This window comes from Ipomoea triloba, chromosome 3 (assembly GCF_003576645.1).
Source record: "Ipomoea triloba cultivar NCNSP0323 chromosome 3, ASM357664v1".
NCBI lineage: Eukaryota > Viridiplantae > Streptophyta > Magnoliopsida > Solanales > Convolvulaceae > Ipomoea > Ipomoea triloba.
In genome coordinates this window covers 7,722,299-7,745,068 of record NC_044918.1, presented here as the reverse complement: position 1 = coordinate 7,745,068, position 22,770 = coordinate 7,722,299, and the positions used below count along the sequence as shown (strand labels likewise).

The 22,770-nt window shown below is 38.4% G+C and overlaps 4 protein-coding genes across 5 annotated transcripts; 2 read left to right on the top strand and 2 right to left on the bottom strand.

Annotated features, from left to right (window-relative positions):
- The first annotated feature begins 8,652 nt into the window (after nucleotides 1-8,652).
- On the top strand, nucleotides 8,653-12,204 carry LOC116013514 (probable beta-1,4-xylosyltransferase IRX14H). The gene is made up of 3 exons (XM_031253313.1): nucleotides 8,653-9,741; nucleotides 9,859-10,413; nucleotides 11,595-12,204. Exons 1-3 carry the CDS (start codon nucleotides 9,032-9,034, stop codon nucleotides 11,821-11,823), a joined length of 1,494 nt encoding a protein of 497 aa, XP_031109173.1. The 5' UTR covers nucleotides 8,653-9,031; the 3' UTR covers nucleotides 11,824-12,204.
- Nucleotides 12,205-12,941: 737 nt separating this feature from the next.
- On the top strand, nucleotides 12,942-14,622 carry LOC116014354 (germination-specific cysteine protease 1). The gene is made up of 4 exons (XM_031254396.1): nucleotides 12,942-13,377; nucleotides 13,833-14,062; nucleotides 14,153-14,290; nucleotides 14,372-14,622. Exons 1-4 carry the CDS (start codon nucleotides 12,981-12,983, stop codon nucleotides 14,615-14,617), a joined length of 1,011 nt encoding a protein of 336 aa, XP_031110256.1. The 5' UTR covers nucleotides 12,942-12,980; the 3' UTR covers nucleotides 14,618-14,622.
- A 139-nt stretch (nucleotides 14,623-14,761) lies between these two features.
- On the bottom strand, nucleotides 14,762-16,760 carry LOC116014355 (protein RER1A-like). Of its 2 annotated transcripts, none has more exons than XM_031254398.1 (4): nucleotides 16,296-16,760; nucleotides 15,215-15,395; nucleotides 15,064-15,135; nucleotides 14,762-14,958 (listed from the first exon to the last, which is right to left on the bottom strand). In XM_031254398.1, the coding sequence occupies exons 1-3, from the start codon at nucleotides 16,691-16,693 to the stop codon at nucleotides 15,079-15,081; spliced, it is 636 nt and encodes a 211-aa protein (XP_031110258.1). In that variant the 5' UTR covers nucleotides 16,694-16,760; the 3' UTR covers nucleotides 14,762-14,958; nucleotides 15,064-15,078. The 2 variants fall into 2 exon arrangements, with proteins under 2 accessions (XP_031110258.1, XP_031110257.1); XM_031254397.1 differs by having other exon boundaries at nucleotides 14,762-14,939; nucleotides 16,296-16,755.
- A 1,915-nt stretch (nucleotides 16,761-18,675) lies between these two features.
- LOC116013725 (probable LRR receptor-like serine/threonine-protein kinase At4g37250) lies at nucleotides 18,676-22,398 on the bottom strand. The gene is made up of 2 exons (XM_031253625.1): nucleotides 20,506-22,398; nucleotides 18,676-19,592 (listed from the first exon to the last, which is right to left on the bottom strand). Exons 1-2 carry the CDS (start codon nucleotides 22,106-22,108, stop codon nucleotides 18,901-18,903), a joined length of 2,295 nt encoding a protein of 764 aa, XP_031109485.1. The 5' UTR covers nucleotides 22,109-22,398; the 3' UTR covers nucleotides 18,676-18,900.
- Between the last annotated feature and the right edge of the window lie 372 nt (nucleotides 22,399-22,770).

Below are 22,770 nucleotides of genomic sequence, written 5' to 3'. Positions count from 1 at the left end.
ACAATCACTAACCACACAACCAGCATAGAAAAAGTCCACCAAGAAACCATTAATCAAGTTGCACACAGTCTGGGAATCTAAAAGAATCACAATCTTAGTAAAACCTCTACTCTTGACCCATGAGAGAGCTTCTTTAGTGGCTAGCGCCTCTACTAGATGAGCATCATTCAAACATCGCAACGGACCATTCTTAGCTGCAATAAATCCACTAGAGCTATCCATTACAACCACACCATAGTAAGCATGTCCAATATCAGGAAATACAGCTGCATCAACATAAACCTTAAGCATGTCATTCGGTATTACAAGGTGATGTTTCAGCATAGTTACTTGCTCTCTATCTTGCATCGCTTCCAACGCGTCCTACCAATTATTCACAATTCTCATAACATCAAACTTTACACTCAACACATACCAGGCCTTATTGTTCCAAATTACATTATTTCTACCTTGCCAAATACACCAGCATATTGCTACACATCGCAACTTTTCCACAAGACTCCCATGCTCAAGTAATCTCGTCAGCCATGCAACAAAACCCTCGCCATTATTAACAGTAAGATTACTCACCAGATCATTCCACAACGGAGCAACCTGTGTATATTCATGCATTAAATAAGAGAGTGTTTCCAGGCTTTGGCGACAAAGAGGGCAAGAAACATCTACCTCAACCCTTTTATTTGAGAGAGCAACGAGGGTAGGTAGCACACAATGCACACAGCGCCATAAGAAATTCAAGATGTTCGGGGGGATCTTCATGCGCCACATATTTCTCTAGATCTCAGACAAAGGTACGGCTTGCTCCTGCCAACCGGTCAACAACCTATATCCATGTTTAACCGAATAACATCCCCTTATATCACCTCTCCAACACCATTGGTCTTCGAATTGATAAGCCACCAGAATTTGCAATATAAGACCAACATCTCTAGGCATAAAAATAGTACTCAATTTGTTAGCATCCCAATCATGTGTGACAAGGTCAAGAAGATCACTAACTAGTAGATTTTCAACATGATTGAGCATTAGAGTATGTATAAATGGATCTACCGCATCTGGAAGCCAAGGATGAGTCCAGACCTTAGTAGATCGATCATCGCCAATCCTTCTGTATCATCCCTGTCGCAACACATCTTGGCCAGCTAGTATTGATCTCCAGCAAAAACTTAGATTTGCACCAATCGTTGCATCCAAAAATTCCCCATGAGGATAGTATTTAGCTTTATAAAGACAGGCTGCCAAAGACGCAGGTTTTGTCAACAATCTCTAACCTTATTTAGAAAGCAAGGTAACATTAAACTTATACAAGCATTTAAAGCCCATGCCACCATATACCTTTGGACCACACATTCTATCCCATGCCATCCACCTTATGCCTCCACCTCGGTTTCCATTCAATTCGCACCAAAACTTATTCATATCCTCTCGATGCGCTCACAAAAAGATTTAGGTAGACAGTAGATGCTCATAAAATATGTTGGGAGGGTCTAAGCAACACTTTTAATTTGAACTTCCTTGCCTGCCCTTGATAAAATCTTCTTACTCCATCCACATAACATGTTCTTAAGTTTAGTTTCAATGTAAGAAAATACTTCTCTTTTATTTCTCCCAATCCCCATAGGAAGCCCAAAGTATTTACCACTATTATCAGCTTGGAACACATTAAATACAATAGCAACATCATTACGTGTAACCTCAGTAGTATTATGACTGAATACTATGCAAGACTTCCCAAAATTCACTGACTGCCCAGATACCCGCTCATAAGTAACAAGGCAATTCTTGACTGCTTTTACTTCCAGAATGGTGGGTTTAAAAAAAATAGGAGGCTGTCGTCCGCGAAGAACAAATGAGAAACTCCCGGCGCACCTTTTGCCACGACACACGGGGTAATCTTATTCTGTATAGCCGCTCTGGAAGGCCTTCAGCACAAATTATAAACAGGTAAAGAGATAACGAGCCCCTTGTCTCAAGCCACAAGTCGGCTCCTTGGTAGGATTGATCTTGACCAAAGATAAACGCAACGGAAAAAGAGTTTTATCAGTTTTAATTTCACTTTGCATTGTTTTTGTGTATATGAAAATGTTAGGTTTGGTTCTTGTAAATGCAATACAGTATGCAAGATAATAAGTAAAATGAGAGAGAGAGAGAGAGAGAGAGAGAGAGAGTTTTTATAGTGGTTCGGCTATTAATGAAGCCCACTCCACTCTTCTTCACAACTTGTGAATGATTGCACTATTATCTCCTTCGATAATACAATATCCTCTCCAAAACGTGCTCCTTCGATCACAACGCCCGACAGTCACGCTTGTGTAGGTTTTTCAACTTCTCCAAGTTTACTCCACCTCTTTATACTTCTCCTAAGTAGAGGTTGGTAGTAATGTTGAGAAAATATCTCCAACTTAGAAATCTTGTCTTGAGCATCTTGATTCAATACTTGAGCAGCACAAGATCTCCTTTTAAAACTAAATTGAGAGTTTTAGCTTTTCGGATGTTTTTGCACACTTTAAGAGCTTGTAAATGCTTTTTGCATGAATGAACCAACTGCTCCATGTGGGAAAGAGCATGGGTATTTATAGGCGTGAATTTGGTTCCGTTGGAGGGAAATCAAATTTCAAAAGCCTATATCCAGTGTGCAATATTCGCTGGGTAATACTTAACCCATGTGAATGTCAGTGCTTTCTAGCCGTTTGTCTACTTTAGTGTGGAGACAATTTGTCTTTTGTTTTACACAAAAGGACATGTCATTTAATGCTCATTGGGATCATATCCTAGGATCCGTTGGACTTTCTGATCATTCACAACCTCAAGGCTATATATATGACATTATTCCAAAGAATGTCTCTAGAGTTCTTATGCCTTGGGTACTCGTGAGAATGATTGACCTTATCATTCTCTCATCATCTCCTCGAATGAATCATCTTGATGCTTTGGTCTTCAAGAGTTCGGCCCTTCCAGTATTCGGCCTTTGTGGATCTTTGGTTCTTCAAGTCTTCTGTCTTCAAGTCTTCAACTTGAAGTCTTCGGTCTTGAGAGCATTCTAAGTCTTTGACTGAAGATTACTCTTGATCTTTATATGGACTCGTTGAAACGAGTTCTTGACAAGTATTCGTCCTACTAGAAATAGAAGACAAAGAAAAAAGTTTGAGGGGTCTCCTTTGGTCTTTGGTATCATCAAAATCAATGACTCGGGGTTCCTAATAGAAAGATCGCCATTTATCCCAACTTTATACCGGACGGTAGTGACACATTGCATAAAAAGTTCAATCCATCGATCATGAGCTTTAGCCATATCCAACTTTAGCGCACACCAACCATCTTTACCATCTCTTTTACGATTCAAATAATGAATAATCTCGTATGCAACAAGTACATTATCTGTAATAAGACGGTCGGGGCTGAAGGCACTCTGCGAATTTCTAACCACTCCATCAATAACAATCTTTAATCTGTTAGCCAACATTTTAGAGAAAATCTTTAATTATAATTAGTTAGAACTTAACCGTTAGAACTTTTTTCAAAGCTGGTAGAATTTATTTATTTATTTTTTAAATCTTGGGATTGAGGGTTGAATTTCAACTATTTCTATTTGAGAAGGAAAAGTCTACAAAAGTCCTAAAATTAAAAAGTCTACACAAATTCATAACTTTTCAAATAGAGTTAATTCCAGCAATAGTCCTTTGACTATTGTGAGTTTTCAAATTTGGTCATCGTCTTTTAATTTGAACGAAATAAACCCTTAACTATCAGAATTGTCCACCATTGGTCCTTCCGTTAACTAAGAGTTAGATAGATGTTAGTGAAGGGCTAAAAGGGTCATTTCCTCTGTTGGGTTTCTTCTTCTTGATCTTGTGCCATGGCTGTGTCAAAATGGGATCAAGCATACCTAGCAAGAAAGGTCTGACGCTCAAAGGGCTGTCTTTGAGTAGAATGGAAGGCGGGCCAAGGGCATAGCCTTCACACCCTTCGGTCTCCGAGATTAATTTGGTCTTCACAAAGAAGCCGGAGTGAATTAATGTGCGCATGAGGCGAGCAAGCTGGGTGGAAGCTATGATGCCATTTTTAGCCTAGTTGATATTTAGAGTAATATCCAAACGGACAAAGAAAAGAAAAGGATGTACCCATGATGATTCCTTGAGCTCATCGATAATATGAACTGGTTAGAGTCCTGAATCTTTCGTGCCTAGTTGTAAAAACAGAAAGGCTCTTAATAGAACACCTTTCTATTAAATTACTAAATCCACAAGGAAAATATTAATCTAATTAATAGCAACCAATCATAATAAAATCAAAAACTAATTTTTTTTCTTTTTAGAGTAACATCAGCAACTAATGTTAACCACATTTCTGGAAATTTGTTAAAGAGTACATTTTACATATAGTTCCGCAATCAAGTTCACTTCTATGCCAAGTATAGATCTAGTAAAAGACTTGGCTGTCTGTAAATACACATATAAACCAAATCTGCAAGTTCTATACACTCCCATTGCATACATATATCCATATGTTATATACAGTATTCAAAGTAGCGGGGTTGGGGTTACCAATAGTAGGAGAAAGGTCCTCAAAGGCATATGAAGTGCTAAGTAGCAAACAACTCTTCCCAACTCCCGAGTCTCTAATGAACAACAGCTTGAACAAGTAATCGAACTCTAGCGACGAAGATTCCATTTCCTAAAAACCATAGAGCAGAAAGTCAATCCACATGGTGACATGGAAACTCTAGAAACGAAGTGAACCAGTCAAATTGATCGAATAGATTTTATAGCTAAACAAATTGAAAAGGAGAGAGAGAGAGTATTGAGTTGGATACTTGGATACCTTGTGTGTGCGCTTCTGTCGCTCTGAGGGCACACTTTAAAGTGCTATATAGGTAAGAAGAGAGAAAGACGATAGAGTCTTGATGATTAAGGCAGTGTAGAGAACAAATGCTGCTTTCCACATTCTTTTAATAGCAGTTTTATTCTTGTGGAAACAAACCTCAAGCCTCAACCGTCTCAAACCTCAGGCTTCCCGTCTATGCATACAATCCAAAAAATACTTTAGATAGGAGTACCCAAGGCAGTCACAACACCATTCTCGTCTCTAACAGCTTCCACAACCTCTACATCAATAAAACCTTTGATGACTTCATTCTCCGATTCCGAAGCCACATCCACCTTCAACTTCAAAGCCGACTGAGTAAAACGCCTTACTACTAGCTTGCTTGCATCATTCTTCACCACTGCCATTGACTCTTCTTTGACTTCCACCTCCACCATTTAACTGTTATGGAAGGACCCTTTTCCATAGCAGTTACGTTACTCGTTGGACACGAAGGAAAATAAGAGACCTAGCTATGGAAAGGACCTTTTTACCCCTTAACTTAACGGCTATCTAACTCTTGTTTAACGGAAGGACCAATGGTGGAACAATTCTGATAGTCAAGGATTTATTTTGTCCAAATTAAAAGACGATGACCAAATTTGGAAAATCACAATAGTCGGAGGACTATTGCTAGAATTAACTCTTTTTAAATACTATATGACTTTTAAAGACTTTTTAAAAGTCTTAATCGAATAGTATCCTACTTTTAAGGATTTTAACAAAATCTTGATTGAATACCGTCTGACTTTTAAAGACTCCTTAAAAATTTGAATTGAATACCTCCAAACTTTTAAAGTTCTTAAAAGTTTTTAAAAGTCTATAATAAAAGTAATGATTGAATACACCTTAGATTCACAAATACAGTTGATCCTCATTTTGTATTTATTTTCTGACTGGCGCTAGAAATTTAGATATAAAGCATTTATAAGAAAAAGAAGGGTGCGTTTGGTTCGCACATGGGAATCGGAATCGGAATGGGTATCAAATATTTGGTAATGGTAATGGTAATGAGTTTTGGTGAAAGTATTTAACATGTTTGGTAGTTGAGTGGAATGTGAATAATTATTAATAGTTGGGGAAGTAAGGAGGAAGAGAAATGAAACCCTTATTTAATAAGGGTATGAGTTTTCTCATTAATGGGGTATTCCAAACCCATAGTAGCATTTTCAAAACCTATCAACCAAACACTAGCAATCACTTTGATACTCATTCCTTATGCCTAAACCCACCAACCAAACACACCCGAAAATTGTCTGAGTTGATTACCTTCGATCCATTTTTGAGCATATATTACTATATAGAGCTTTTGCACACACCCAATCAATCGGGCTATAACTCATTGGCCCATTTATATTTTCATATTCTGATTAAGCCCATTGATGCTATTATATAGGATCCTATACAAAGTGTAACTGTAGCCAAATTTTACCTATCCATTTTGTGTGTTTGGTTGACAGGTTTTAGTACTCCGTATAAGGTATGGGTATTAAAGTAGTTGTTATTGTTTAATTGATAAGTTTTTAGAATATTACTATGGGTTTGGAATACCCCATTAATAAAAAAATTCATACCTTAATTAAATAAAGGTTTCATTTCTCTTCCTCATTTCTTCCCCAACTATTAATAATCATTCTCATTCCACCCTACTTCCAAACATGCAAAATACTTTCACCAAAATCCATTACCATTATCAAGTATTTGATACCCATTCCGATTCCAATTCTCATGTGCGAACCAAACGCATCCTAAGTAATCGAGGATTTTTGTATAAAAATAAAAAAAAAAAGTAAAATATGAAGTCAATTGGAACCCACCCCTTCTTTTTTTCCGCAATCATAACCATAGATCTGAGATTAATTTGTACTTTTAACTTGATAGCATGTTTTAATTGTAACCATATATATATATATATATATATATATATATATATATATATAATTCAACAAAACTAAAAATTTTAGTTTAGTAAAAAAAAAAAAAAGGAAGGGGTATATGTGGCCGAGTTGCACCGCAGCTCATAGGTTTGCTCGTATAAACAAAATGGTCAAAAACACCGATCCACCCATGGTTCTTATGGCCTCGCCAACCACCGTTCGGTCAACATAAACTACCCTAAGTCTTTAACTAACTTAATAAACTTATTGCAACTGCAAGTGTAGTTTGACACGCTTTTGGACCCTATGAACATTTACAAATTTGTTTATGGGCCACGTAAATTGTGTGGTTCTAGACCATTCCCCTTGGCCCAGTCATACCCAACAATTCTCAAGAAAAATTATTATTATTTAATTAGAAGATTAAATAAATAAATGGGTCATCCAAAAAAAAAAAAACAATGTTTAAATTAAGGTAATAGGCAGTAGGCTCCAGCCCGTTCTTCAATGTTTGTTGGTATTGAGTTATTGACTTGATATGAAAAATGACGCCCCAACTCAAACATTTGAATTGAAGTGTATATGATATTATTATACTCCCAATAATAATACTTTATATTGGAGAATATTAGGGTGTTAATACATTACTATCCGTAGTTAATTATAAATGATCATATAAGATTATTTTAATCAAAATTCACAAGTAAAATTAATGACTCAATTCTAATATGAGTTTAGTAAATATGAAGTATTAATAAGATAATATCTTATCATATTTATTATTTATAGTTACAGCATAATACAAATAAATGAGAGAAAAATAATAGCATAATAATCGGTTATAAATATTAACTTCTCATTATCTCTGACTAATTCTTATTCATGTTATCTGATGGTACAAGTGTGCAATGTATGTGAGCATGCCTATGCTCGTTTCGGATCCCCGTGTATTGTTGATTTTTGCTCAAATATAAATTGAATTGCTTGAGCCAAGCACCTTGTGCTCAAATGGCATGTAGTGGCCTCCCTCAAATGAAAGGTCAATAGGTTGAGAAAAGTATAAATGAACAGATACTACAATGTAATAGGGTCAGTTGTATTAAAAAATAATAATAATAAATTGAATTGCTTGAGTGATATCTCTTTTGTCTTTAAATAATGGGTTAGATCTTAGTAAGTTGGTCCAATGCACCAATTCACCCCCTCAAAGAAAAGAACTCCCGTATTTTCTTTTAGTTGTGTAATGAAATCAAAGTGTCATTTTCTACGAATGCACTAAACATTTTTCTATGGGAAAAAATCATTATAAGGTAATAAAATTAATTGATTTTTCGATCTTAGTTTTTGGTTGTATATATTGTTTTTTTTAATGCTATCTCTGTTACAATGTAGTATCTGTTCATAAACTATTTTCTCAATCTATTGAAGCACAAAGAGACAGCAACGCCTCCACCGAGGTTCGAACTCACCCCCTTTCACATAGGTTGTATATATTGTTAATATGATATAAATGTAAAATTTCTTGTAGATGGTTCTTTCACATGATCAAAATGATAAATCACCCTAATTTATTTTTACAATCTTGTCAGTTTAGTGTGTGTGACTCAGTAAATTAGTTTATAGGCTTCGATCTAGATTCAAAATACACAATTTACCTACTGAATGTTCATAACTAAATATTTATAATTTACCTATTGAATGCTCACAATTTGAATTGTGAACATTCAATATGTAAATTTTGACATGGATCTAGATCCATGGTATAAGTATTGTTGTGAGTCAGGGGTGAAGAATTTTGTGTTTTGGTAGGCAAATATTAATGCAAAATTTGATTGATAGCACCTGGATTACATGTGCAGATAATTATACATAATTACTCCGTATTTTGGGAAGTAATAAAGTATTTGCCAATAATGTTATCACTTTGCAAATGGGTGAAATGTGCAGATTAGGATGAAGAGACAGCGCAGATTTCAGCTGGTTCAAAGCTTTTGGCTTTCATGTCGGATGACCCATTGAATCCGGGTCATCGTGACGAGTTGAATTCGGGTGTGGGAGAATGGCCAGAGAGAGATAGCAAAAGTAAGCGATGGTTTGATTCGTAAGCTTAAAGAAATGTTGTTTGATTATACAGCTTAACATCCCTACCAAACATTCTCTCTCTCACTTCAACAACCCCGTTTTCCCAATCTTCAAAGCCACTCTCCGATTAGCTCTCCTTTCTCCTTCAAACTCACCAGATTCCGGTTGTCCTTCTTCGCTGTCTTGGCTGCGAAGTTGGGAGAGGAAAGATGATGAAGCTGACGGCGTTGCAGCAGCAGGCCCGCCGGAGCAACAGCTTCAGGGGATCGTCGCCTCTGGATTTGTCGTCCGACGGCGCCGTGAAGTCTCCGGCTGCTATTTTCTGGCTTCTCCTCCACGGCCTCTGCTGCCTCATTAGCCTAGTCCTCGGATTCAGGTTCTCCCGCCTCGTGCTCTTCCTTATCTTCTCCAACTCCGCCACCCCGAGCAACAACCTCTACTCCGCCCGGTTTACTGATCCCGGCGCCGCCACCGTGGCTGTTCAGCAGGCTGTGGACCACGGATCTCCGACGTTGACGAATAGCCGAGTGGTTGTGGGGCGGCACGGGATCTTAATACGCCCGTGGCCGCATCCAAACGCGACGGAGGTGATGCAGGCTCATAAGATAATTGAGATTGTTCAGAGGGAGCAGAGGTTTCAATATGGAGTCAAAACTCCGAGGACTTTGATTGCAATCACTCCCACCTATGTCCGAACCTTCCAGACCTTGCATCTCACCGGAGTTATGCATTCCCTGATGAACGTGCCGTACAATGTCATCTGGATTGTCGTCGAAGCCGGCGGCGCTACCAACGAGACCGCCTCATTGCTCGCCAAGTCAGGACTCAGGACTATCCACTTAGGACTTCGCGACAAAATGCCTATTATGTGGGAAGATCGCCACAAATTGGAGTCCAAAATGCGAGTTAGGGCTTTGAGGTATGCGAATTAATGAACCTAAACTTATCCTTTCAGCCTTACTTTCATGCTTGTATTTAAGTTATAGTTTGCAGTTTCTGGACTTGGATTTGATTTGGTAGTCTTCTGATTGGGCAGATACATTAGAGATGAGAAACTGGATGGATTGTTGATGTTTATGGATGATAGTAATATGCATAGTTTGGAGGTTTTTGATGAGATCCAAAAGGTTAAATGGTTTGGTGCCCTTCCTGTTGGCATTATAGCTCATTCAGCTGGCGCTGATGAGGAGCTCTCGGTGATCAAGAAAAACGGTGAAAAGAATTCGCAGCTGCCAGTTCAAGGTCCAGTTTGCAATTCTTCGAAGCATCTGATAGGTTGGCATACCTTCGATTCATCCCCCTTTGTGGAAAGGAGTGCGAGATACATTGGTGACAAGGCGGTTGTGCTGCCAAGAAAGCTTGAATGGGCTGGCTTTGTGTTGAATTCTAGACTGCTGTGGAGAGATGCTGATGACAAGCCGGAATGGGTTAAGGATTTGGACATTGCAACTGAAGCCGGGGAAGATATTGAGAGCCCGTTGTCTTTGTTGAAGGATTCTTCCATGGTGGAGCCTCTTGGGAGTTGTGGACATAAAGTTATGGTGTGGTGGCTTCGCGTTGAGGGAAGGGCCGACAGCAAATTCCCTGCCAGGTCCGTCTTTTGCTACTCTTACTATTCAGAATATTATGCGCTTTGACTCTTCATACTGTAGTTATCTAAGACTGATGATTGCTTGCAGCTCGCTTTTACTTGCAAATTTGTTCTATAGATCACTATCTCATCTTAGAGGAATAGCATAACAGAATTTCCCATTTACTTGTTCTTATGCTACAAAATCAACTAAATTTGAGCGTATGGTGAATGGAAGAATGACACCAAAGGAGTGAAGGACTAAATGAAGGTTGCGAGTAAAAAGAATAAACAGTGATTTTGCTAGGAAACAGTTTTAGAGGTGGCAGTTATCCATACAAAGAAAAGCAGACATGCTTAATCCTTAGTGTAGTCCTCTACTAATTTGGTCATTAGGTATCTTGTAATCAAAGTAGCTAAACTCTTTCATGGATGCATCCTCAATGATTATCAACTATTGACATAGTAATAACTAATATGTACCAATCATTATACAATGGACCATGCTTCACCTTGTAAGGTAAGGTGAACCACTGATATAAGATTCATTTTTAATATACTAAATGTTCATTTTTAATATATTGAATATTCATTTTTTGTGTACTAAAAGTTCATTATTTGGTATACTACCTAAAAATGCACTTTCAGTACATTAAAAATCAACCTTAGAGCATACTAAAAATAAGAATTTATCAGTGGTCCACAGTATAATTTGCCAATAAGTACAGTTTCTTTTATTTGCTGCCTTAGAAGTCCAACATCCATCCTTTGCACAAGTGCATGTAAGCTATGATTTGGCATATTCTTGGGTGGGTAGCATGGAATCAGTCAAATTGTTTTGATTTTCTTCTCATTATTTGCCAATCCCTGTTGGATTGGCAAAAATCTTATAACATTCTATATCTGTGTGACTGTGTCTATCATTCTTCTGCTCACTACAAGGTCATTTGTGTGCATGTTTGTGTGTTGTGGGGTGGACTAAGATTTGTGATTGGCTTAGATGAGTCTTTAAGCTTATGGTGGATTTGTTCTAAACTCGGATCTTATGATTTAATGTGTTGTATACTTGTATGTCTGAATACATAGCTTCCATACTGTAACTAGCACAGTGAAAAAGCAAAAATCCCATCTTGTGCAAGGAAGTCGTTTGCTATCATATTTTTTACAGCCACTAAAATTCACACTTCCCTGTATCTATGCAGATGGATAATTGACCCTCCGCTGGATGTGACTGTCCCAGCAAAGCGCACACCCTGGCCGGATGCTCCTCCAGAGCTGCCCACTGTCGAAAAGTTAGTCAGCAACCAAGAGAACAACATCGAGAAGCGCACTGCAAAACCACGAACCAAAAGGCGCAGTTCTAGGAAGAGGAAGCATGTAGTAAAGAATGCAGATGAAAACATCTCCACCAAGAATTCTGTCGAGAAATAGTAAAGATCCTGAATTGGATGGCTATCACCATTGTTTATACTCACTCATCTACAGACAACTAGTCATGCCTTCAACATCATCAAGTTTGAGAACTACACGACCATCCTTGTTTCGTAAATATGAGATGGCATCCCTTACCATAGCAGTTGATACATACATACTTGTTCAGCCCATCTAGTTTTCATATATTCTTTCTTCTTTTTTTGTTTTTTTCCCCTCAGTTTTTGCCCCATTTTGTTTATTGTCATTGAATTGTGAACTGTTTCAAAAAGAAATTTAGTCTTGCAACATTTCTGCTTGGCTGAAAGCCTAAAAATTGTATTCCTACTTTGTGCATGATGATCATTCTTGTTCAATTTTTGGATATTATTATTGGGATTTAATCTTTGTTATAAAATATCATTTTTCTTTATCCAAATAAGGTTGAGAGTTTATAATTTGTGTAACACATTACAAATGAAATCATAAACCTTTTTTTTTATTCGATTTATAATCAAAAGAGAATCTTAAACTCGGATCATTAGACTAAAAGATATTTAGTAACTTTTAGTTGAACTCCTAACAAATAATTTGAATTCTAAACATATGAAAATTGTCTAGCCTTCTTGGTAGAATTGATTGTGCGACTTATACTAGTTTATTTTATTGTGGTCTTTTACCGACTAGATTCATAAAATCTGAGTGTATTTTCATGTAATAGTTGTAAACTTTTTCATAAATTACAGTTTTAAATAAAAGAAAAAGTTCCATTGGTTGAAAGATCGGGCAGCATATACCAAAAGATTCGGCGGCCACTGCAAACACTATCAAGTGGCCTTTAGTGATATGATTCATAAACATTTACGAGTCTGACGGCGCTAAAAACTACAGATCAAGCTATTTCCCAAGAACAAAAGATAAACCTTTTATAATCTTGGCGGTAATTTATCATCATTATTAGTCACAAGTCCCAATAACGACATTCATTAACAATAATACACGAATTTATTATCCATTTCATGCCACTATATAAATCCCAATTAACTTCAAGCCTCTTATCCATCCACACTTGAGCAGTTGAGCTTCATAGCTTCCTCTGCTCTGTGTCAGCCATGGCGTTTGTAGTCACCCCACTAATCTTCATCTTCTTCTTCGCATCATTTTGTTATGCAGTTGACATGTCCATCCTGGAGTATAACAAACATGTATGGCGAAGTGATGAAGAGGTGAAGGGTGTACACCAACAGTGGCTGGCCGAGCATGGGAAAGCGTACAATGGGGTGGGAGAGATGGATAAAAGATTCCAAATTTTTAAGGATAATTTGAAGTTCATCGACGAACATAACAGCATGGAGAATCGAACGTACAAGGTGGGGTTGAACAAGTTCGCCGACCTCACAAACGACGAGTACCGGTCCAGGTTTTTGGGCACCAGGAGTGACGCTAAGCGCCGCTACGTGAAGTCCAGAAATACCAGCCAACGTTACGGCTTCCGAGTTAGCGAGATGCTGCCGGAATCCGTTGATTGGAGGAAGAACGGCGCCGTTGCTCCCGTCAAGGATCAAGGAAGTTGCGGTAATATGGTCTTTTTTTTTTTTTTTTGAATAATTTTTTTTTACCATAGTAATCAACAATCACCTCAAGAGTTAATTTCGTGATCATTGACAAAGGACCATTACCCTATGTTGCATATAATTGACTAGCTTAAACCAAGAAGTTTAATAGACCTTCTCCTTATGGATTATAAGGAAAATCTGCGATCACTACATAAGGGTGTAGATGGGTAAACTTCGTGATCCTAATCAATAAAAGACTACAAGAGGTAAACCAGTTTTGATTCCTCATAATTGATCAAATCAAACCAAGAATGCTAGTAAGCCTTTTGGTTAAAAGTCTTGACCAACTTTGCTGGAATTACCTCATAATCTCATATAATGATTTTAGTGAGTTGTCCCATAATTTGTGTTTCGTTTCATCTAAAAGTTGATATTGAAACTGTCATGCCAACAAATCTGTATCTTTAATTTCAGGGAGTTGTTGGGCATTTTCAACTGTCGCAGCGGTTGAAAGCATAAACCAAATCGTTACAGGGGAGCTGGTAACACTTTCAGAGCAAGAACTGGTAGACTGTGACAGGTCCTATAACGAAGGCTGCAGTGGCGGCCTTATGGACTATGCATTTCAGTTCATCATTTCCAATGGCGGGATTGACACAGAAGCTCACTACCCATACAAAGGCAGAGATGGAGTTTGTGATTCCGTAAGGAGCCACACAAATCGCAATATAATCACACTTTTCTTCATCAAAGGAACTACAAATTTCTAACCTTTCTTTCTTGAATTATTACAGAAGAACGCCAAGACTGTTACCATAGATGGCTATGAAGACGTTCCACAAAACGAGAATGCGCTAAAGAAGGCCGTTGCACATCAACCCGTGAGCATTGCCATTGAAGCCTCTGGCAGGGCATTCCAGTTTTACTCATCGGTAATTCAAAGTTCTCTACTTTCTTTCAGTGAGTTACTACAAGGTTCAAGCTTAGCTTACTCTTGGCATGAACATCCACAGGGAATATTTACTGGGAAATGCGGCACAGAATTGGACCATGCAGTGGTGGTGGTAGGCTACGGCTCAGAAAATGGTTCAGACTATTGGATAGTGAAGAACTCTTGGGGTAGCAGCTGGGGCGAGGGCGGCTATGTTAGAATGGAGCGCAATGTGGGTGGTACTCATTCTGGAAAGTGCGGGATTACAATGGAGGCTTCTTATCCCATCAAGAATCGTGGATCTAATAAGGATTATAGCAGTGCTTGACATGAAGAACATCTAATACCAAGATTGTAGTACAATCCATTGATAGTTTTCATTCAGTTGTTATTGCTTTGTTTTCTTTTAGGTCTATGTTCATCAAAGAGCAATGGACTAAACATTTCATTGTCACGATTCTTTGAGCACTGATTGAAAAACATAATGGGGAAAGGCTAACCTTTGCTTCAATTGCTGTTAATTCACGGTCTGCATCACTATAGGATAAAAGTATAGTCCATACAGCTATGCTTTACATTCAAGTTAAAATCAAGGCTTCCTTCAAGCTAGATATCATCGGCTCCTCATTTTCGTCAGTAGATGGAAGATCCTGCTAGCCAAAGAAGAAACTGCCATGAAAATGCGGAAGCTCAAATAAAGCATTGGCTGCCGAGCAAAAATACTTCACAATAAAACAGCATCTAAATTTTCAGAGAACGACAGACTACAAGTACCTCTATCTAATGAATCTAGACGTTCTCACTTTCACTTGAAGGAGTTGAAGGTGCTTTCTTCCCATCATAACGCTGAAATGGATAGATGAATCATAAATGAAAGAAGCTAATACTGGGGGATTAAAGTTGAAAAGCAAATGACTTTAAGTACCTGTTTCCCAAAAGAAAACGGCAAATATTTGTATTTCATCATGTGCAATATCTGCCTCCTCATAGTAAGCGTGAACAGTACAATCCAATAGAAAAGGAGGATTGGCCAAAACACAGGCACATCAAACACATTGAAGAATGTCATCACCATAGCAATGCAGAATGCCTTTGTAATCGAATACCTTCCAACAAAAATCAGTCAGCATCTGAGGAATTCTTGATTGTATAATTTCTCTAATAACAAGTACATATAGTGGAAGTGCACTTAGCATCACATAGCCGTATTTGGGACAGGACCATAAACCACTTGCAGAAACTCCAGAAATTTTGCTCATCGCAATTTGGATAAAATACATTTACACTAAAAGAGATACCTGAACTTTGACAATACACATGAATATCATAACATGCCTATCTATACATTCTGCACCAAAACAAATCGCTTGCAAGACTATGCTGTGGTAGTATAATACTCCCCTACCTCGAAGCATCATAGGGATATCATTCTGGGCATGGTGTTATACTAGAGTTTAATAACATTCACACTCTGTTTAAAACCTGGAAATAATCAGCAAGGAAAGGAAAAGCCATGGAAAAAGAACATTACACCAAAGAAACAAAAAACACTCCTTTTTATATATATTCTTATAAGAGGTAATGAAAAATATTTCTTTTGGGGGGAAGGGAAAAGAAAATGCTCTTATCTTTTATTTATTTATTTGTTATACCAACACATGGAGCATTTTGTTTATATGTTTGGAAGGATTTTTCAACTCCAAACCTACCCATCTTTACAAATTTAAACCTTACCCCAGTCTATTGTCAGGAATCTGACAACATCAGGGATTGATTCAAACAACTCAGGGAGGGATGCTAATCCTAAATATGCTAAACCCATATGCAAACAGAATGAAACTTGCTGGACATGCATGAACTTCACATTTTCATTATCAATTTATTTCAAAATACTTTTCGATACCTGGAAACGTTCATACTTGGGAAAATTGCAGTCACAGATTAAGAATACAAAATCAAGGGACGTTTCTAAGGGGAAAAAGTACCGAAATTGGCGAAGTAATTACCAGAATTTGAATTCAGGAAGGCGACGAACGAAGGGGCGGAACTCGTCGGATTCCCGGGTGGGCAGGGTGGGTCCATTTGAAAAATCATGTTCGGGGTCAACCTGAGGGGAGAGAAATCCGATGAGGAGGTTAAGGATATAGATGCCGAGGGCGTATGAGACGACGTAGAAGCCTTGAAGCAGGAATACTCGCACCACATAGACCAAAGCTAGGGCAAGGAATGCGATCCAGCGGTACAGAAAGTGCGGCAAAGTTTTATCGAGCAAGTGCTGGTATCGCCGGGATAACACGACGGTAAACCGGGTCACTTCTTCAGACGACGGATTGAATGACCCTCCGCCGCCATCGGCGGCGGCGGCGGCGGCGGTGTCGCTACCGGCTGCGCTGCTGCTTTCCATCCGGTGCAGGTGTTCCTAACGCTAAGCGATTGTGTTCCAAACTGCGAAACGCTTTGCCGTGATATATCATATATGTCCAACGTAACGGACAGGTTCGGAGAGTTTTGCGGGTCGGGTAATTGTTACATTTTTGTTGATCAACTTTATTTTTTATTTCTCCCAAAAAAAGTATATATATATATATATATATATATATATATATATATATATATATATATATATATATATATATATATATATATATATATAAAACTGAGATTATCATTCCAAGTATATAAATGTAAAATAATACAAGAGAGATTGATTATAATCTTTCTATATAATAATAAAATCATAACATTTTGGCTAATGAAATCATTGCATTTTCCCGTCCAATAAAAATTACCTAATTTTGATGAATTTGTACAACATTAAATTATAATTCTGAATTAGAATTATGTTTACATTTAATGCATATCGGTATGTATAAATGCATTTATTGTATTCATATTTCTACAACAAACAAAGCATAATTGCAAGTTTAAGTAACTATATGTATTGAATTACAAATGATTTTTACAATTTCCAAAACTAATATTAATTTATTAGAGATGAATTTGAAATTCAAAATCAATATTTACACCAACATATATACTTCAACACTATAAATAAGTCATTATATCACAACCAATACTACCAAATTTGTTCCTACTGGCGGTGGAGTCTATTTGTCATATTAGAGAGCAGTATAAACTCTTTGAGGCTGCGATAAAAAGGACAAGTAGAAGCTCCATCGGGACTACAACTGAAGAATAGAGTGTCCTTTTCAACTATAATAGTGGGTAAGTCTTCATCTTCTAATTTTGATGGAATAGTGAATGTATGCGTTAACTCAGATTATGCACCAACTATTTGTATAAAATAAAATTTCACAAAAAACATACATTCTAATGAAAGTGGTGGAGCAAACAAATTATTATGGTATATAAAAATACAAATTTTTTAACCCAAGGAAAAGAATAAACAGGTCTAGCACATTCTAACCACATGAGGTACATTATGCTTTCTGATATAATTGACGCATCTTTTTAGACAAGTATGTTAGCAATGTAGCAATGTTTTTATACTAAATAACGAAAAAAAAAATAAATTATATTTCTGTATGTTAAAAATGAAAAACTATGTAGAAAATAAATAAAAATATCATTCATATTTTTATTGGTTAGAAAAATCATCTAAATACAATTTTAAAAAATACAACACACCAAAAATGAATTTGTATTAAATAACTTAATATCAGTCAAAAATTCAAAATGTGATATATTGAAATTAAAATATATATTAAAAAAAAAAACTAAAGTCAAACAAAGGTAAATTTATAGATTTAAGATAAAAAAAAAGAAAAAAATATTAAGTTTCAAATATTATTATATAAAATATTAGAACTTACCTATAACATAAAATTTATATAGGCTTACTTGAACATGTTAGAATAATTCTTTGGTTTTATTTATTAAAGTAGTTTCTATTTCATGTTATGAACTAGTAATATATTAGTTCCTATTTTTCAGTGACGATCCTATTTTTTAGTAAATTTACTGTGATTTTTTTATTGTATTCCAGCCTATTTAAAGGTTTTTGAGTAGTGAATAATACATTCAGATTATCTTTCTCAATTACTAATATCATTACTGCTCACTAATGCTGACCATTACCATGGGATTAGATAAAGTGATGATCAACTCATTATACCCAAATTAGTTCCATTACACTATGTTGACAAATAAAATATAAAATTTGGCCCGCACAACATGGTCACTTGATTTTCAGGTGATAAGGAGGGTTTGGTGATTTACCCTCATGCTTATTGATTATAGCTGCTATGAGTTTTCTCGTAAATCAAATGTTAATATTAGTTTTTTATATATATATAAATGATATATGTGTGTGTGTGTGTAAACAGTATGAAACTAAAAAAATTGAAGTGTAATTTTGTATGAAAATGAACACAAATATCTTAATATATTGTGTGATTAATGGATTATGCAAAGGGATCCAACTCAACATCTGTAAAGGTCATGAGGTGTGACAACAATATACGACAATGTTTTTTAAAAGAGATACCATCACATTCTAATAACTATTCTATCTAAAAGTAAAAAAAGAATAGTTAGCCAAACATACAGAGGATCTGTCTCTAAAACCGAGTCCTTATCATCATTGTTACGTTAAATAGCATAATAGTATGACGGAGAAGTAGTGGTTGGGAAGTTGTCAAGCGCTTGGATGACTTCTTTCATGGTTGGTCTTTTGTGTGGAACAGGAGATATGCAATTGTATCCTAATCTAACAAGTGTGTAAAAGGCTTCTTCTTTCCCTTCCATGTCAGCACGGATAGTGACGTCAGCCATCTTCAACACCCTACTTTTTTCCTCATCCCCCAACTTGACGGCTCCGGCCATCGGCCCGGGACACATTTCATCAGAAACGATGACTTTTCCGGTCAAAAACTCCAACAACACCACACCAAAAGAGAACACATCCCATTTCGGGTTGGGCTTGAGACTCCGAAGTGATTCGGGTGCGTGATAGGGCGATATACCCAGCGCGCTCGGGCTCGGGCTGGGCGTAGGCCCGGATGCAAAATCCTGTAGGCTTTCGCGAGAGGTAGTGGACCTCTTGCTGCCCAAATTACGGGCCGACCCATAAGCCTTGTGACTGCTTTCCCCAGTGATGAGCCTCTCAAGCCCAAAATCCCCGATCTTGGGCTCCATATCCCCGCCCAATAATATGTTACTGGGCTTTAGATTCCCGTGGACATGCTTTTTCTCGTGAATGTAACTCAGCCCACGCGCCACCCCTCTGGCAATCCTCAGCCGCACCCCCCACGGCAGATGACACGGTGAACATCCGGGTTTCCCTGAAACATGAACAATCATTAAACAACACAGTACACGCTAAAAGCTACCCAGAATTAGCTAAAATGGGGCGTAAAAGTAAAGCCCAGAATAGGACACTTCATTTTCCATGCAAGTCAGCTGCAGAAGAAGACAATTATGGACAGAAAAATGGATATTTATGTCCCTATCAATGGCCGTGGACCATCCAGAACACCTATTATTTCACCACTTGGCATGACAACGCAGTTGACTTGTACTACGTTGCTGATTCTTAGTGCATTAAAAACACTGGTTTTAGTTACAACTACTCCCACCACCATATTTAACTCTCTCAATCCCTCTCCCTGCCAGCCCTTCCATTTTTTTATTTTAAGAAAACTCACAATCACTAATTCAGAATGTGCAGGTGTGACGGTGCGCACAAAATAAACTCGCCTATTCTAAGTGGTAAAGGACTATAAAAAAGCAAATTAGCTTGAGTTACTCATAGTTGACCCTTAACCGGCCTATAATACTAACCTTCCTTTTTAAGAAAATCCGCAATCACTAATTCCATATGTGAGGTGTGACAGTGTGCATAGAGTAAACTAGCCCATTCTAACTTACAAAGGACTATAAAAAAGTATAAGAAAGTAAATTAACCGGAGTTACTCATAATTAGCACTAAACTGACCTAAATACTAAATTAATGGTCTGACCAATTTGATGGGATTATCAGGGGTAATAAAAATTTGTAAAATGGTGACACGTTAATCCATCTTGCAGACCTCATCAAACCTAATATGAACTTCTTTATTGTTTGGGGCTACTGGAATATTATTATAATTAGGATTAGGATTTGGTTAAGTTAATGTAAGACTGTAAAAACATAGCAGTAGTTTGCAGGAAGGTAAATGGAAAATGGAAAGAAAATGCAGGGAAGCGAAGACTTACTGTAACGTGCATTGGCTAGACTGCCATTGGGGACGAAGTCGTAGATTACGAGTTTCTCGTCGGCGCCCCAGTAGAATCCTCGAATTCTTACTAGATTCGGGTGTACCAGTTTAGCGATGACCCGGACCTGGGTTTCGAATTCCCGGAATCGTTCGAAGCCGCTCTCGCCGATGCGCCGGACGGCGAGGGTTGTGCCGTCTTCCAACACCGCTTTGTACAGTATGCTGGAGCCGCTGGCGCCGAGAATGTAAGCCGAGGCTTTAAGCAGAGTTTCCAATTCCAATTCTTTTTCCCCGTCTAGGGTTACCAATTCGCCGGTTTTCTGCTCTGCTTGCAGTTGTGGCTGTTGCCCTTTCGGCGACTCCGAGCTCTCGGAGGCGGTGGTTTCCGAGGCGGCGTCGGAGGCGTCGGCGTCGGCGTCGGCGTGCCTCTGTGTCTTCAAACACGTCCATGACCTTAGCCAATTGTATTCCGTGGGGGATGCGGAGGATGATGCCCAGTCGAAGTCTTTTGCGCTTTCCGCTTCTTTCTTTATGGTTCCTTCTATGGCTTTCCGTCGCTTGGCGCGATAGGCGTAGATGAAAATCAGGGCGAGAATTGCGACTGCGGCGACGTCTCCGACAACAATTGCGATAATCGAGCCAGTTTTGAGACGGGTGCGTGACGCCGCAGGGGAGGAACCGGAATCCGGCGAGTCCGCCGCGGGATTTGAGTGGATTGTTTTGGGAATGGCGGCGATGGCCGGCGGCGAAGTTGGTTCCGACGACGCGGGGCAGAGGTTTTCCAGCGGGACGCCGCACAGTCCCGGGTTCCCGGCGAAGGCTTTCACGTCCTGGTTCAAGAAAACACTGGAGTCTGGAATCTCGCCGCTGAAATTGTTGAAGGAGAGATCGAGGGTGGCGTTCGGCGGGATCCTGCTGGGAAATTCCGGCGGGATTTCGCCGGAGAATCTGTTGAAGGAAACGTTGAGGTAACGCAGATTGGTTCCCCCGAAGTTGGGAGGCAAAGACCCGTTTATCAAATTAGACGACAAATCCAATTCTTGGACGGCGTCGAACCCGCCGTGAAGTGACCCGGACAAGTAATTATCTTTCAAGTTAACGGCCGTCAGATTCTGAAGACCCGTTAAACTTTCCGGCACCACCCCTGCTAACGCGTTACCGGAGAGATTAAGAGACCGAAGACTCCTGAGCCGCCCAACGGTTTCCGGCAACTGCCCGGAGATTTGATTGTTGGAAAAATCCAAACTTTGAAGCTGCGAAGCGGCAAAGAGAGCGGAAGGAATGGACCCATTGATGGAATTATTAGAGAGGTCAAGATTCCTAAGGAATTGAATCATTCCAAGACTGGAAACGAGAGAGCCGAGAATCTGAGAATCGGGAAGCGCCAAACCAGTAACTCGGAGAGCCTCACAAGTGACGCCGCGCCATGAGCACGGCGTCTCATCGCCGGCGTTCCAGTTACTGAAAACGCCCAGAGGATCACCGGAAACACTCAACTTAAAACTCATCAACAGAACCCCATCAATGTTAAGCCCAAGACAGGGAAAAACAAGAAGAAAGAAGCAAAGAATTCTCCCGACATTAAAGGTTTGGAAAGTCATGATTCTTGAAAAGGTCTCAACATATCTTTTTAATTTCCTGCCTAGCTAAAAACCAGAGAGAAAGAGGTTAGAGGGAGAAGCTAAGGAGAGTGGGAAATGAATGAAAGATTTATTATGAGACTTGAGAGTGTAGAAAAGGGGAGCATGTGAGGTAATTAAGGTTGTAAAATATTGAAAGACATCGAAAACCAAACTTCCTCGCTGCGCTACCAATATGCCGTGTTCAGACCATTGCTGATAGGCTATCTTTAAAGAAATTTAGTACTCCCAGAAATTCATATTTATTGCTTTCACCGCTGTCTCTCATCTTCCTTGTTTTGCTAACTCAAAACTCTAAAGTCTTCTAAACCTAACAACTTATTCCACTTCACTACAGTATGTAACGTTTTAATATGGGGGAGGTTTGCCTTGCCAACATATACATTCGAACTTTTGTCTCAAACCCAAATGCTACCTATTGAACCACAATACATTTATTACTTTGCTTAGTTGATAAATTACATAATTTGTCCACATGAGTAGCTCAATTGGATTTTGGATGACAGATTATGAACAATGACACAAGATCAAACATTGATAGCTCGTAATATTAGCGTTTCACCTTTTTATAATAGTAATTCCTTGTATGTACTAGGCATTGGTCCTCTCACCTGAGGCCTGGA